This window comes from Hemitrygon akajei, chromosome 3 (genome assembly GCF_048418815.1).
Source record: "Hemitrygon akajei chromosome 3, sHemAka1.3, whole genome shotgun sequence".
NCBI classification, from domain to species: Eukaryota; Metazoa; Chordata; class Chondrichthyes; order Myliobatiformes; family Dasyatidae; genus Hemitrygon; species Hemitrygon akajei.
This window is the reverse complement of record NC_133126.1, coordinates 61,067,769-61,084,262: the sequence shown is the minus strand read 5'-3', so window position 1 is coordinate 61,084,262 and position 16,494 is coordinate 61,067,769. Positions and strand designations below refer to the sequence as shown.

Genomic DNA, 16,494 nt, shown 5'->3' with positions numbered 1-16,494 from the left:
TGGTCAATTTTTGTTATCATCTGTAAACTGTAGGTTATTATTTGCTGTACGTATAAGTGATTATCATAAATATAACCGGGATCATGTGCTGTGTTGCAGTTCTCAGGACAAGGAAAAGCCTTCCAGTCACAAATACACTAAACCACCATTATCCTTTGTTTCTTGCCACTGAACTAAATTTGGATCCAATTTAAAATTCTCCCTTGCATCCCATGTGCTAGCACTAAAGTGATCACCAGCCATGTAAATTGATTCATTACTGTGATAAGGTACAGTGAAAAACTTGGCCTGCATACCGCCCATTCAGATCAATTCATTTTAACAATGCTTTGTGGTAGTACACCCTATCCTCATTATATGCATCTTCAGACTATGCAGATTCACAGTTATGCGAGGAACCTATTTCTACCAACATCTCCTTATATGCGTCCAAAACTCAGTTATGCGAGGAGCACTGCTTTCCCGCCAATACAAGTCATGTGCGCACGCCTCACAGTCTCACCCCCGCCAGTATCGCATTGGTTTTGGCAAGGTGTGGATTTGCAATCTTGCACTCTTAAACTTTTGTTGGTTTTACCTACGGTACAGTGATTTTGTGCTTGAAATATTTAACTATACCTTCTAAGCATCTGATGTCATGTCCTGGGCCATCAGCCGAGCGGCAGAGAACCGCTTTAACACTTGAAAAAAAGTTGGAAATTATAAACAGCGCAGCATCAGGTGAAGGTAACACAGCTCTGGGACACTACTGCCGGGAACAGAATCTTGCCTTTAAAGTTCTTTTGTTGCTTGACAATGCACCAGCCCATCCTAAACATTTGGACAGCATTCATCCTAACATAACAGTGCGTTTCCTGCCGCCTAACACAACATCGCTGATTCAGCCACTCGACCAAGGTGTGATCCACATTCAAGGCATTTTTTTTTTCAGCGAACTATCTCTCAGATGCTGCAAGGAACAGACAATTTTGAAAATCCCGGGAGTTTACCAAGTGAGGGAATGGTGGAAGTCGGAACACTTGGCACAAATGGCGATGAACAGGGACCCAAGTTTAGAACGGAGTCAGCATTTCAGTCGTTCCCTGCCGTCAACCCTTCTTCCCTACAAGCAAATTTATGCTGAAAAACAAAATGCTGCCAAGCAAACAACCCTCACTACTTTCTTCAAACTGGTGTCATCTCCTACTGCTGGCAGTTCTAAGAGTTCTGAGAGTCTTCCTTCACCCCTTGCTGTGCTTGATATGATCCCGACACCACAACAACCACTCATCTCCCGGAGCAAATTCACTTGCCACTGTTGGTGAGTACTGTACACCCTAGTATGTTAACTTTCTAAGATTTATTACGTTGAATATTACCTTAAATTGATGAAATATAATACAAATATTGCCTTGTGGTACCGCTTTTGTGTCATACTGGTATGAAAATGTGAATAAATTACAAATGAAACATATTTAGGAAGCTCTCTGGAACGCATCCTATTTTCTCCATTTAAATAATTATTCACATTATGTGTCGACTGCAAGGAACGTATCCCCCGCATATAATGAGGATAGGGCGGACAAGGCAAGACATAAGAGTGCAGAATAAAGTATTACACAGAAAGTCCAATACAAGTGCAAAGACATAGTGAAGTAGATTATAAAGTCAAGTGTTCCTTTTGGTGCGAGCAGAATCATCTGCAGCTTAATGTGAAAAAGACTAAGGAGCTGGTGGTGGACCTGAGGAGGGCTAAGGCACCGATGACCCTGTTTCCATCCAAGGGGTCAGTGTGGACATGGTGGAGGATTACAAATACCTGGGGATATGAATGGACAATAAACTGAACTGGTCAAGGAACACTGAGGCTGTCTACAAGAAGGGTCAGAGCCATCTCTATTTCCTGAGGAGACTCAGGTCCTTTAACATCTGCCGCACGATGCTGAGGATGTTCTACAAGACTGTGGTGACCAGTGCTATCATGTTTGTTGTTGTGTGCTGGGGCAGCAGGCTGAGGGTAGCAGACACCAACAGAATCAACAAACTCATTCATAAAGCCAGTGATGTTGTGGGGGTGGAAATGGACTCTCTGATGGTGGTGTCTGAAAAGAGGATGCTTTCCAAGTTGCATGCCATCTTGGACAATGACTCCCATCCACTCCATAATGTATTGGTTAGGCACAGGAGTACATTCAGCCAGAGACTCATTCCACCGAGATGTAACACTGAGCATCATAGGAAGTCATTCCTACCTGTGGCCATCAAACTTTACAACTCCTCCCTCGGAGTGTCAGACACCCTGTGCCAATAGGCTGGTCCTGGACTTATTTCCACTTGGCATGATTAACTTATTATTATTTAATTATTTATGGTTTTATATTGATATATTTCTTCACTATTCTTGGTTGGTGCAGCTGTAACGAAACCCAGTTTCCCTTGGGATCAATAAAGTATGTCTGTCTGTTATCAGTCTAGGGAACTGTTCAATACAATAGAAGCTGACATTGAGTCTGCTGGTATGTGCTCTGAAGTTTTTGTATTTTCTGCCCAGTGGGACGGGGAGAAGAGAGAACATCTGGATTGGTTAAAACCTTTGATTATGTTGACTGCTTTACTGAGACAGCAAAAAGTATAGACAGAGTCCATGGAGGCGAAGCTGGTTTCTGCAGTGCGTTCAGCTGTATCCGCAAGTCTGAAGTTTCTTGTGGTGATTAGCAGAGCTATGATGCATCCAGCCAAGATGCTTTCTATGGTGCACTGATAAAAGGTGGTGAGGGGCAATAAGGAAAGGACCAATTTCTTTAGCTTCCTGAGGAAGTAGAGGTGCTGGTGAGCTTTCTCTGCCATAGTGGCAATGTTGGACCAGGACAAGCTATTGTCGATATTCACACTTAAGAACTTAAAGCTCTCAATCCTCTCAACTTTTGCACCATTGATGTAAACACGAGTACATCCACTGCCCTCCTTCCTGAAGTCAGTAACTATTGCTTTTGTTTTGCTGACATTGTTGCCATGGCACCAAGTCACAAGGTTCTTTAACTCATTCCACATGAATGCTTTACAAGAGCCTTGTTAAAATGCATCCAAATTACATTAAATGATAGACTCTTTTTGCCCAATGTTAACCCCTTAGAGGGATTCATATATTAGTCAGACATGCCATTCTTTTAATAAATTATTGCCAACTATATCAGATTAAACTGCAACTTTTTAAATGAAAGATTGATCCTGTCTTTAGAATGAATTCCAATTGTTTGTCACTACTGAAGTTAAAGTTCCTTCTTTTAATATCCCAAGATATATTTTATCTAGGTATGTCAATTTATTCTTTAAAAAAATCAAGAAACTGGTTAATATTTCTCTTTATGCACCATGGAGTACATTTACACAGAATTGCTACAAGAAAGCAGCATCCATCATCAAAGACCCTCATGATTGCTCTTCTAGGAGGTGCAGAATCCTTAGGTACCATACAACCAGGTTCAGGAAGAGTTATTACCCTACAGCCATCAAGCACCTTAAGTGGTGTGGATAACTTCATTCACTACTACTCAGAACCGATTCTAGGATCTGCAGACTCACTTACAAAGACCCTTTACAACCCATGATCTCAGCAATAGTTTTCTTTACAGTTTGTCTTTTTTGCAGATTACACATTAGTGCTTGTCAATTTTCTTATCAGTAATGAGAATATCATCTCCAAAATTATGTTTTAGCTTCAAACTTAAAAGACAAGGTAATTCTAATGCCTTTGTCAAGATTAAGGATGAAGCATTAAATTTCACTGCCTGATATTACAGATATGAAATGTTAGTGCAGTGTATGAATGTTACAAAGGGAAGGAACAACAATCTCTTGAGAATAATGCAAAATATATTAACAACAGAGATTATTTAATTGGCACAATTGCCATTACACCAACTGCTTTTGGTTCACTCTTAATTTCTATAATGCAATCTTTACAATGTATTTTTACACACCCACTGCTGGAAGTCATAAGTGGAGAAACCAACACCTAATTCAATATTCTTTAATCATTAAAAGAATGGAAATACCACTCAAGCAATACAAAACCTTTGCACGAATGGTGATGCAATCAAATAAACAGAGTTAAGTACATTCTAAATATCCATACAGGAAAATTTGAAAAATGAGTCTTTCAAGGAGTTCAACCATCATTGCCATTGATTCTTGGTGAATTAAAAAAATCAAGTTTATAAATTCTTCAGATAATTACAACTGAAAGCAGGTCTGTCAATCTCATTATTTCGCTAACTTAAAAGATTGGCCTTGCTGTTTTCTATAAAATGGTGTGAATTACTGACTAGTTACTATTACCCAACAGTAAAGCACCAAGCACTAAGTAACTAACCTGTGTATGAAAACCAGATAATCAGACTGAAGTCTTGAATTCAGGGTCTCAGAAAAAGAACAGATGAAAATGACATGGCTTCCAGCCTGGGAAAGAATGTGCTGAGTATGGAGGGGCCAGGAATGATATGTTCTCCAGATATCAGGAATTATTTTCAGATTGCACAATGAAAAACATATACATGTGTTTTGGATGTCCCCCATGGAGAAGTTTAAATTCTTCCATATCTCTAGTAAGCAATACAAGAAGTCAAAGGGTTGGAAAAGTGCTGAGTTCCTGGGTGTGGGCAAGGATGGAGAGCTATGCAGAGGGGAAAGTTTAGGATCACAAAATGATTTAAGCATGATGGAATCTTAAACTGGAGATGGGGAACAATGTAACAGTAACCTTATTATTGACACGTGAATTTGACTAGACGTAGGTTAAGATCGGGCAGCAAAGGCTAGATGACACCAAATGTCGTTGGGTTTAAGAATGATGACATCCCATTGTAACATGTACCTCTATAATAGTGCTTATTAGGATTAACCAGATCAGGTTCCTTATCAACTTCAATTTAAAATTCTCATCATGCTCAAATGCTTTATGATCTTGACATTTCTGCATTCTGAATGCACAATCTGATTCAAAACAGATCTGGCAGCTCAAAAGGGAGAATCCATGAAATGTTATGGACCAGCAAATTTATATCCTACGTTGAACTGTAACCTCTTGGCCTGGCATTGCCCTCACTATCATTGCAATCAGGCCAAGAAGTTAATCCTGGTTAATGTGAGGTGTAGAAGAGGTGTATCAGGCTGTGGTTACAAAAAGCCTCAAATTGTCCAAGTTCCAATCTGGGACTACATGAATTGTAAAGAACAAAAGACTGAAATATAATAAACTAAGCTCTCCTATGAACAGCAGATAGATTACAGCTCCTGTCTACAACATCCAGACAGCAATGGCACTGGGTAATTAATCAGCTGATTGGAGACGGCTTCAAGGGCACACGTTAGGCCACAATGTGAGTGCATAAAGCAAGATGGAAGCATTTACAATCGTGTGCCGCTAGATGTGCTTTGTGGATGCTGCAATATGGGTTCTTCCCAAGACCCTCACCTAGCCAGCCTTCAGCAAACTCAATTGCTTCACATGCTATTAAAACTGAAAGAAGAACATTTGATGCAGCAAAGCTTATGGGACCAGACAACATTCTGGCTGCAGTTCTTAAGAGCTATGCTCCAAAACTAGCTGTGCCTTTAGTCAAGCTGTTCCACTCTTTAAACTGTGGAAAAATACCAACGTATGTCCTGTTCACAGTATTCAGGACAATTCCAATCCAGTTGGTTACTACACATTAGCTCACTTATTAATAAAATGATAACAATTATTGGCAACAATGCTACAAAATAGCATTTACTCACTAACAATTTGCTTATTGATCCTCAGTTTGAGTTTTCCAGGACTAATTGAATCCAAGCCTCATTGTAACCTTAGACCAAACACAGACCAAAAGAGCTAATTTCAGAAATGGAGACAACAATGACTGACCTTGACAAAGGCAGTATTTAGGAGAGTTTGCATCAAGGAGCCATATTGAGACCGAAGTGAATGAACATTGAGGGGAAACACCCAATGATTGGAATTGTACTCTGCATAAAAGATGGAGGTTCTGGATGCTTCAGGTCAATCATACCAGTCTCAGAACAGTGCTGCAAGAGATCTTCAGGGATATGTCCTAACACTAAACTCATTAAAAAAGTGCAGAACTCAGCAGATCATGCAGCATCCATCGAGGCAAAAGGTGTTCATACCATCGGGTTGTAAGCTACCCAAGTGGAATATGAAATGTTGGTTCTTCCAAACTGTAGTTTGGCCTCCCTGTGGCAATGGAGAAGGATAAGTTCAGACAGATTTGTCAGAAAGCCAATTCTGTCCATGATAGTAAAAACTCAACCAGCCAGCTACTGTGGCAGGTCAAAGGCCTAGTTCTCATATGGTGGAGAATCTCAAGGGCTTTTCATCATCTGCGAAGCACAGGTCAAGAGAGTTTGACGTAGTATGCGATGCTCCGCTCACTCAAATCTTCCAGTTCCAGTAATATTCAAGCACCCACCATCATGTTTGCCTGCTTGGATATCCTAGCCTAAATATTTACTTTATTTTTCTCCAACACACTTTGTTGCAATGCATACCATCCAGAAAATAAAATGCAGGCAATAAACTGAATCTTAAGGCAAATTATCTAACAACCAAGAGTAGAGGAGTCAACGAATGTGGCACAGACAGTTGTGTGTTTTCCTTTTGGCTGCTGAAGTGAATGGAATGGTTTGTATGGTGTTATTAAAAGAAAGCATAATAAAGAGAAAAACGGTTTAAAAATGCAAATCAGTAACGGAAGAAAGGTTTTTGACCTGACACTCTTGTTCCCCCTCCCCAAATGCTGCCCTATTTACATTTCCATTATTGTTTTTCCCCAAACACTATCCAGTGAGTTTATACTGTATATACATTCTGAGCACAATGCTGTGAGATCCAAGGTTGGAGAAATTGCTTCTTTTTTGAAGTTAAAACTATAGAATGTGAGAAAGTCGGTAACAAATCTGCCAGGGAATATTGAAGAGTTTTCTTTATTCAAAGAATTCTAAGAAAATGAAATTCGCTCTTATATGGAACCTCTAAAGCAAGTGGAATTGATGTTTATAATAATGGTAGAGATAAATAATATTAATGAAAGGCAGAGGTCGATAAATAGAGGAATGAAACAGAAGGATATCCTGATATGTTTGGTGAAGAAGAATGGGAGAAGACTTATGTGGACACTGAAACAGATTGGTTAAAGTTTGAAATGTCTCTTTCTAACTTAGACACTCAATGCAAGTTAATCTGTGCAATTGCAGATCCATTAAGATGCACAATTGAAATGTGAGACAAGGCAATCAATGATGCTGGCAAAAATTGCAGGGAGATCAAGGAAGACCATAACTACATTTATAACAACAGAGAATTGTTGTTACTATATGTGATTCTTATTGAAGTTCAATACTATGAATAGATAAAAGCCTGACAGCCAAAATTTAAACACCAGAGTAAAAGCACTGAAGATGTCAACAATGCATAGAGCTCTTAATAAGTTAATCAATTCTGAAGCACATGATAAATTTAAATTAATTGTGCAATAACAATTTTTTCCAACACAAGTTATTTTAAGCAGTGCGTACAAATTAGTTTTGTCACAAGATACGGACTGCACACCCAAATTTTTTCCCTCTCTGGATTTTCTAAGTCAAGATTCCTAAGCCCTGATAAAACAGTGAATCATCCCGTGCTTTCTGTCTATTACGCACTTTAAGTTCAAAAGGTGGGGTATTACCAAGGAAGTAACATGACTCATTCTAAATGTGCTAATAAAGGCTATTCCAAAGAGCATGTGACACATTTCAATGGTATAAGACAACACTGATTTGACAATACACTAAACTAAATTAATAAAGAAATCAGTCACGGCTAAGACATCTGAACATCCCCTTAGCTAATCACGTACAGTGGATTCTGGTTAATTGGGCCATCTGTTAATCAGGACAGCTGCTTATTTGGGACAACTCTTAAAGAGCAGAAACCAATTGAGAAAATGGCTAGGACACCCTTCACTTTTATGGGACACAATGCTGGCTAATTGGGGCAGGAAACTGTTACCAAACAGTTGCATGCACTTGAGTGGCTATTGGACACTAAACCATGCTTACAGCTAATAGCTTTTAAAATAGCATCAGTTCCACATGTTTGTGTTTAAAAAGCAGTGATTTTTGTCACTGATATTTGGTAAGAAATAAGCAGCAAGACAATTCAAAACTGATTGACTCACTGTTGTTTCAAGCATTCAATGCTGGGAGTTGCCAGAAATGGCTGGGTGTGAAAATGAAATGATTTCACTACTACAACAAATTAGAAACTATGAAGAATTTGAAGGTATTGACAATCATCTTGAACGTTACAATGAAAATGAAGATTTGGAGGATGCAATTGCCAAAGCATTGTATGAAAGCAGTCCATTATCTGCACTAAAGAGTCTGCACTGATTTTGTTCATTTACAGTAAATAAAAAGAAAGTGGTAGTGTACATAGGATGAATTCATGGGTTGGTAATTATTAGGAACTAATACACAGCTTTAAAGTACTATAATAGTATTGGTAGTGTTCTAATTTGTTCTATATTTCACTTAAATACATGATTTGTTACTCTGTTAAATTGTAGTTTGTCTTTTTTTAAAAATACCTTTTTGACTATTTCCATGAAACTTTGACAAATTGGAGCAGCCACTTAATTGGACCAAAATATTCTGCTCCCAATGTGTCCAAATTAACTGCAATCCACCGCACATGCAAAAAGTAAGACATTTAAATTGGAAAAAAAAGATGGTATAATTGAGCAAACACGAGGGAATCTGCAGATGCTGGAAATTCAAACAACACACACAAAATGCTGGTGGAACACAGCAGGCCAGGCAGCATCTATAAGGAGAAGCACTGTCGACGTTTTGGACCAAGACCCTTCATCAGGACCTGCTTCTCCTTATAGATGCTGCCTGGCCTGCTGTGTTCCACCAGCATTTTGTGCATGGTATAACTGAAATGACAGTACAACACAGGTACAAATAGGCCAGAAAACATCATGAATTGAATTAACTTTATTTCTTACATCCTTCAGATACACAAGTAAAAATCTTTATGTTACATCTCCGTCTAAATGTGCAATGTACAATTTATAGTAATTTGTAATAAATAGTATGTACAACTGGACAATCAATATAACATAGAAATAGTACCTATAACAGCGTGAATTAATCAGTCTGATGGCCTGGTGGAAGAAGCTGTCCCGGAGCCTGTTGGTCCTGGCTTTAACACTGAGGTACCGTTTTCTGGATGGTAGCAGTTGAAACAGTCTGTAGTTGGGGTGACTCGGGTCCCCAATGATCCTTCAGGCCTTTTTTTTAAAAACACACCTGGCTCTGTAAGTGTCCCGAACAGAGGGAAGTTCACATCTACAGATATGCTGGGCTGTCCGCACCACTCTCCGCAAAGCCCTGCGATTGAGGGAAGTACAGTTCCCATATCAGGCAGTAATGCAGCCAGTCAGAATGCTCAATTGTGGCCCTGTAGAAGGTCCTTAGGATTTGGGAAAAACTATGCGTGATCCTCGGTGGCGTGTATGCCGAGGAACTTAAAGCTGTTCACCCTCTCAACCCCGATCCATTGATGTCTATAGGGGTTAGCCTGTCTCCATTCCTCCTGTAGTCTACAACCAGCTCCTTTGTTTTTGCGACACTGAGGGAGAGGTTGTTTTCTTGAAACCACTGTGTAAGAGAGATGACTTCTTCTCTGTAGACTGCCTCATTATTGTTTGAGATAAGGCCAATCACTGTAGTATCTCAGCAAATTTAATTAGCAGATTGGAGCTGCGGGTGGCGACACAGTCATGGGTATACAGAGAGTAAAGGAGGGGGCTTAGTACACAGCCCAAAGGGGCAGAAGTAAGGGAGCCCACTTTTACCACCTGCCAACGATCTCAAGTCAAGTCACTTTTTATTGTCATTTCGACCATAACTGCTGGTACAGTACACAGTAAAATCAAGACAACGTTTTTCCAAGACCATGATGCTACATGAATACAAAAACTACACTGAACTACGTAAACCAACACAAAAACTACACTAGACTACAGACCTACCCAGGACTGCATAAAGTACACAGAACAGTGCAGGCATTACAATAAATAATAAACAAGACAATAGGCACAGCAGAGGTCAGTAGGTTGGTAGTCCGATGGCTTGGGGGAAAATGTTACATAAATAAACAGCTGAATGGCGGCGTCTGGGATTCCGTCCGTTTCTGTACTCCCGCCAAGTACTTCATTGCCACAGATGTAGTCCAATTTAATTTAATCTGATAGGAAGTCCAGGATCCAGCTGCACAAGCCAAGGTCAAGGCTGAGGCCTCTGAGCTTCTTGTCAAGCCTGGAGGGAATTATGGTATTGAATGATGAACTGTAGTCCAAGAACAACATTCTCACATAAGCATCCTTCTCCAGATGTGTAAGGATGATGTGTAGAGCTGTGGCTATTGCGTTGTCTGTTAATTGGTTGTGTCAGTAGCAAGCTGCAGATGTAGTCCTTGACCAGCCTCTCAAAGCATTTGCTTATTATTGAGGCGAGTGTGACAGCACGCCAGTTGTTCAGACATGCTGCCTTGGTCTTTTTAGGTACAGGGACAATAGTGGATGTTTTGAAGCAGGAGGGTACTCTACACTGGGAGAGGGAGAGATTAAAAATGTCTGTAAACACACCTGCTAGTTGTGCCACGCACACTCTGAGTACCCGCCGTGGGATGCTGTCCAGTTCCGCAGCCTTGCGACTGTCCACTCACTGGAAACACCTGCATACTTCAGCCTCAGAGGTGACTGAGGTGCAGGTCACTTCATCTGCTCTCCTCGGGGGTTCAGTGTTGGCGATATTGAATCGATTTAGCTCATCTGGGAGAAAGGCAGCAATGTTGGCAGCAACTCTGTGCTTAGCTTTGAAGTCTGCCCTGGTGTGCAGACCTTGCCGTAAGTTGTGTGTGTTGTTGGTGGAGAATTGTGTCTGGATCTTGTCCCGGTATTATTGTTTCACTGCCTTGATGACTTTGCGCATCGTAGCTGCATTTCTTGAGTTCCTGGTGGTTACCGGCGACGTAAGCTCTGTCTCGCGTGGTGAGTGCTGCTCGCACGGAACTGTTGATCCAGGGTTTCTGGTTTGCGTAGACCCTTTCCGATTTCTGGAGGATGTCATCTTTGTTGCACTTCCAGATCAAGCTCGTGACCCCATCCGTGAACTTGGAGACATCCTCATCATGAAAGACGTTCCAGTTGATGTCATCAAAACAGTCCTGTAGCATGGAGACCGATTGTCAGACCAACAATGCAAGGTTTTAACTATGGCCGCCTCTTGTTTCAGGTTCTGCCTGCATGTCGGCAGAAGCAAGATGGAAGAGTGATCTGACTTTTTTATGGAAGGGAGAGTAGCAGTGGTCGAGTATGCTACCTCCCCGTGTGCTCACCTGGGGAAAGACTTCGAAAAGACTTTGGACAGTGATGCTCTATTGAAGTCACCGGCAACGATGAAGGCAGCCTCTGGATGTACAGTCTCCAGGGTGCCGACGGTCTCGTACAGTTCATTGGGAGCCGGGTCAGTATCAGCCTGCGGCAGAATGTACACAGCTGTGATAATAACAGCCGTGAACTCCCTTGACAGCTGGAAAGGTCCACACAGCAGCACCAGATACTCCAGATCCGGGGAACAAAAGGATTTGAGGGCATGTATATTCTGGGGGTCGCACCAAGCATTGTTGACCATGAAGTACACCACACCTCCTTTACTTTTCCCAGAGAGGGTTTTAGACCGGTCTGCCTGGAAAGGGCTTGATGGTGTGATCCGCTATCTCCTCCATCAGCCAGCTCTCCACAAAGCACAAAACATTACATTACTTTGTTTCCCACTGGTAGGACAGTTTGCAGCTTATTGTCCAGGGACTGAATGTTAGCCAGGAGTATGCTAGGGAGCAGTGGTCGATTAGCACGCCATCTCAACTTCACCAGGAGGCTGAGATATGTGACTTCTAATGATCCATGTCTTGAAAGATGCTGGAAAAAGTGTTGAGAACATTCCCTTGATATAATTACCGCCCGATTTCTTTAGTCAAGTGTGAAAATGCCCATAACTTAAATATATTTTAAAGTACAGCAATTTAATTTACTCATTGTTTAAGATATGGATACTACAAGCAAGGCCAACATTTATCATCAATCCCCAACTTCCCTCAAGAAGGTAATGGTGAGCTGCCATACTTGAGCACTGTGGTTCCTTTCTGAAGGTATTCAAACAATGCTGTTGGTATCGAGTTCCAGGATTTGGATCTAACAATGATTAAGGAACGGGGATGTGTTTTCAAGTTGCATGAACATATCCACTATTCTTTCCTTTGCTGCTCTCTCTTCCACTGCACAACTGTCTCCTGCCATTCACATCTCTGCACGTGGCTGGAATGCACAGGTTTGATTCATCCCATTGGTCAAACTGTCTTAAACTGTCTATGCTGCTTAACAGACCTGTTCCCTCTTGATGGAATTTCACTAGTCAACACCTCATTGTTAACTTCTCTGTAGTTCTTAACTGTCTAGCTTGCCCAATTAATATGGAATAGCATCCAAATTAAGAGTTGATTCAATAGATGATCGCTGGAAAGCGTACAACCCCATATAAAACCACACTGAATACAGCAACTGAAATTATCTGTTGAAGTATTTTTCTTTATACAGTATAAATTAGACATATAGTATTTCCGGTCCATGCCGGTGGTGCAGTGGTATCAATACGCAGACTTTGGAACAAGGTTCAAATCCGGCTGACTGCTTGCATGCTTTCCATCAGTGCTGGGTTGAGCATCGAGCCAGCAACTCAGCCTCGTAAACCAGACAAAACGCAAGGTTGCCATTTGATGTGCCAAGCAAGGTGTGGGGAGGAACTCTGTCCTTTACTTTATAGTATTTCCTATTCACCGTAGAGAATTGAACATTGATGTCTATTTTAACTGTAGTGGATGTCTATATTTATGTGTGCCTTTCTCAATTTGGTTAAAGAAATTAATGGAACAAACAACTACAGAGTGCAACTTTAACATAATACACCTTATGAGATCATAATTCCAGATATACTGCAGATATTGTCATGTCCCCAAGATGAAAATTGGGTAATTAGTTTCACAAGTAACAAGTATCTCTGTTTTCAAGTAACCATACAAGATGAGTAGCCCAGGGCACTGCTCCTGGGAACTGGAAAATGCACAGAGCAATAACAGGGCAAAAAAATAAATGGACTGCACAAGTTGTCAGTTCCTGTTTTAAAGTCATGCAGTCCTGTTTTGTTGCCTCATTTATAGTTCCAGTGTAATGTCTCTTGTTCACATACATACATTACAGTAGATACTGATGTATATATGACCTGTTACAATCATGTATTCCTGCTGTTAAGAATTTTGTTTTTGCAGTTCTATTACAAAACATACACATTGGAATTTATCAGGGAGAAGTGCACACAACATTTGATCAATACAAGATTTGCGATATAGTATATACAGATTATATTGTTAAATACCATTGATAAAATCAATGAAGTAGGCAAGTTTGCAGACGACACAGAAATAGGTGGAGGAGCAGGTAATGCTGAGGAAGCAGGGAGTCTGCAGAATGACTAAACAGATTAGGAAATTAGGCAAAGAAGTGGCATATCAGAATTTAATACCACTGGCATATGTTGTGAAATGTGTTTGAAGTGGAATAAGTGTGGGGAAGTGAACAGTCATGCACTTTGGTAGAAAGAATACTGTGAAGGTGTAGACTACTTTCTAAATTCTGAAATCACAGGTGTAATTGGACTTGGAGTCCTCAAGTAGGATTGCAGGTGGAGTCAGTGGTAAAGAAGCCAAATGCAATGTAAGCATTCATTTTGAGAGGACTAGAATATAAAAGCAAGGATGTAATGCTGAAGCTTTATAAGGTAACTGTCAGACTACATTTAAAGCATTGTGAGCATTTCTGGGACCCTTAGCTAAGAAAGGATGTGCTGGCATTGGAGAGTGTCCATAGGAGGGTCATTGGAATCATCCTGGGAATGAAAGGGTTAATATATCAGGAGTGTCTGATGGCTCTGGACCTGTATTCACTGGAGTTTAGAAGGATTTGGGCGGGGGGGGGGGGGGGGAAGAGGAGATCACATTGCAATCTATCAAATATTGAAAGGTCTAGATAGATGTGGAGAGGATGTTTCTTAATGTGGAGGAGTCTAGGATCAGAAGCCACAGCCTCAGGATACAAGAATGTCCCTTTAGAACAGACAGAGTGAGGGTGGTGAATCTGTGGAGACAGCTGTGGAAGCCAAGTCATTGGGTACATTTAAAATGGAGGTTGATAGGTTTTCGTGATGATATCAAAGATTAAAGGGAGAAGGCAGGAGAATGGGGTTGAGTCAACAATAAATCAGTCATGATGCAATGGTGGGGCAGACTTGAGGGGCTAAAAGGCCTAATTCTGCTCCCATGTCTTATGGTCTGAAGTAATGCAAAGGAGTAAAGCAAGGATGAAAAATCTGTTGGAGAAATAAAATATCTGCAGAGATTAAGAGTGTACAAGCATTTTATTATTTACTATATGTTGATTAGTGTCAGAACCTGAAAGTGAAATTTACTATTTATATTGACGTTTCTATTTCTAACTGAATGAACATGTACACAGCATTGAATTTTACCTGTACCAGGTCAGAAGCTAAATGCAAAGCATTGAGCTCACCAGCTTCTGACTTCTAGCTCAGCTCTGGCTTCTGCATTTCAACACACAAGTGTGCCATCAGAAGCAAGGTGACCCACAAGGATTCTCCACAGAACTCCTGCCCAGAGTCATGTGCATTTCTGTCCTTATCTCATAGGGGCAGTGCACTATGCCACCACATGAAGCAGCTACAAATATACATAAATGTTGGCTGTGCTTAACTTGATGCTAATTGGTGCGCCATGGTAATGTAGCATAGTGGTTAGCAAAACGCTATTACCGCTTGGGGAGTTCTGGAGTTTGGAGTTCAATTCCGCACCGTTCTGTAAGTAACTTCTGCACATCCGCCCCATGATTTTCTCCAGGTGCTCTGGTTTCCTCCCACAGTCTGAAAATGTACCAGGTAGGTTAATTGGTTATTGTAAATTGCCCCATGATTAGGTTAGTGTTGATTGGGTTTGTGGGGATTGCTGGGGTTGGCAGGGCTCAGAGGGCCAGAAGAGCCTGCTCCGCACTACATTGCTAAATAAACTGAATATAAGAAATAAAGTTTTAACATAGTATACAAACATTTGCATCAGCTTGCAGATAAAAATCAAATAAAGGGTGTTGTTAAATATTCTGTGTTGAATACTCACAATTCTGGACTGGATACCCTTAGCTGAGATGTTGGCAACATTTAATCCATCAATTACAACATCAAAAGGCAAACGATTCTTCATAAAGGACTGGAAATCTTGCAATTCCTAAACAAAAATTGAAAACATACATTGTGCTGGCAGAACATAAAACGTTGTTGTTGAGTAGCTCGCCGAGCTGGCTTATTAGCTTGCAGATGTTTCGGTACCCAAGTAGGCAACATCATCAGTGCAACTTCAAATGACATGTACAAGATCCTCAACCTGAGCTACAAATCTTTTCCAACAAAGAATATAAAATCATTGTATACACAGGCAGACTATGGAAATATGTGGAATACTCTCCTATATCAACTCCTGCCTGAGAAGTGACTTGGATCCACTCCAGTTTGCTTACCATCACAACAGGTCAACAGTACATTCTATTTCATTGGTTCATCTGTACAGTGAAGATGCCTACCTCAGGATGCTCTTCATTGACTACAGCTCAGCATTCAATATTATCCCCTCAAAACTATCAATCAGCGTCAAGACCTTGGCCTTAATTTCTCTTTGTGCAAATAGATCCTGGATTTCCTCACTTGCAGACCCCAACCAGTTTGGATTGGCAAAAGCATCTCCTCCACAATCTCCATCAGCACAGGTACACCACAAGGCTTTGAGCTTAGCCCCTGCTCTACTCACTTTATACTTGTGACTGTGTGGCTAAGCACAGCTCCAGGGTCATGCTCAAGTTTGCCAATGACATCACTGTCACTGGCTAAGTCAAAGGTGGTGGCAAATCAGCATATAGGAAACAGACAAAATCTGACTCAGCGGTGCTAAAACCACCTCTCACTCAAGGTCAGCAAGAGCTGATTATTGACTTCAGGAGGAGAAAACCATAGGTCCATGAGCCATTTCTCATCAGGGGTTAGAGTTAGATGGAATCAGCAACTTTAAATTCCTCAGTACTATCATTTCAGAGAATCTGTTCTGGATCTAGCATGCAAGTTCCATTATGAAGAAAGCACAGCAATGCTTCTACTTCCTTAGAAGTTTGCAAAGATTTGTCATGTCATCTAAACATTTGACAAAACTTCTATAGATGTGTGGAGGAGAGTATATTGACTGGTTGTGTCTTGGCCAGGTATCAAAACAGCAATTGTCTTGAATGTAAAAGCCTT

The 16,494-nt window shown here is 40.8% G+C and overlaps 1 protein-coding gene across 3 annotated transcripts in view; it reads right to left on the bottom strand.

Moving 5' to 3' along the window:
* Positions 1-16,494, bottom strand: part of prorp (protein only RNase P catalytic subunit) — a 68,934-nt gene that overhangs the window by 27,653 nt on the left and 24,787 nt on the right. For 2 of the 3 annotated variants that reach the window (XM_073039968.1, XM_073039966.1), the window contains exon 4: positions 15,329-15,436. The exons of the other annotated variant lie outside the window; for it this stretch is intronic. In XM_073039968.1, the coding sequence (XP_072896069.1) occupies positions 15,329-15,436 (108 nt within the window). The remainder of the gene's footprint in view (positions 1-15,328; positions 15,437-16,494) is intronic. 3 annotated transcript variants of the gene reach the window in all.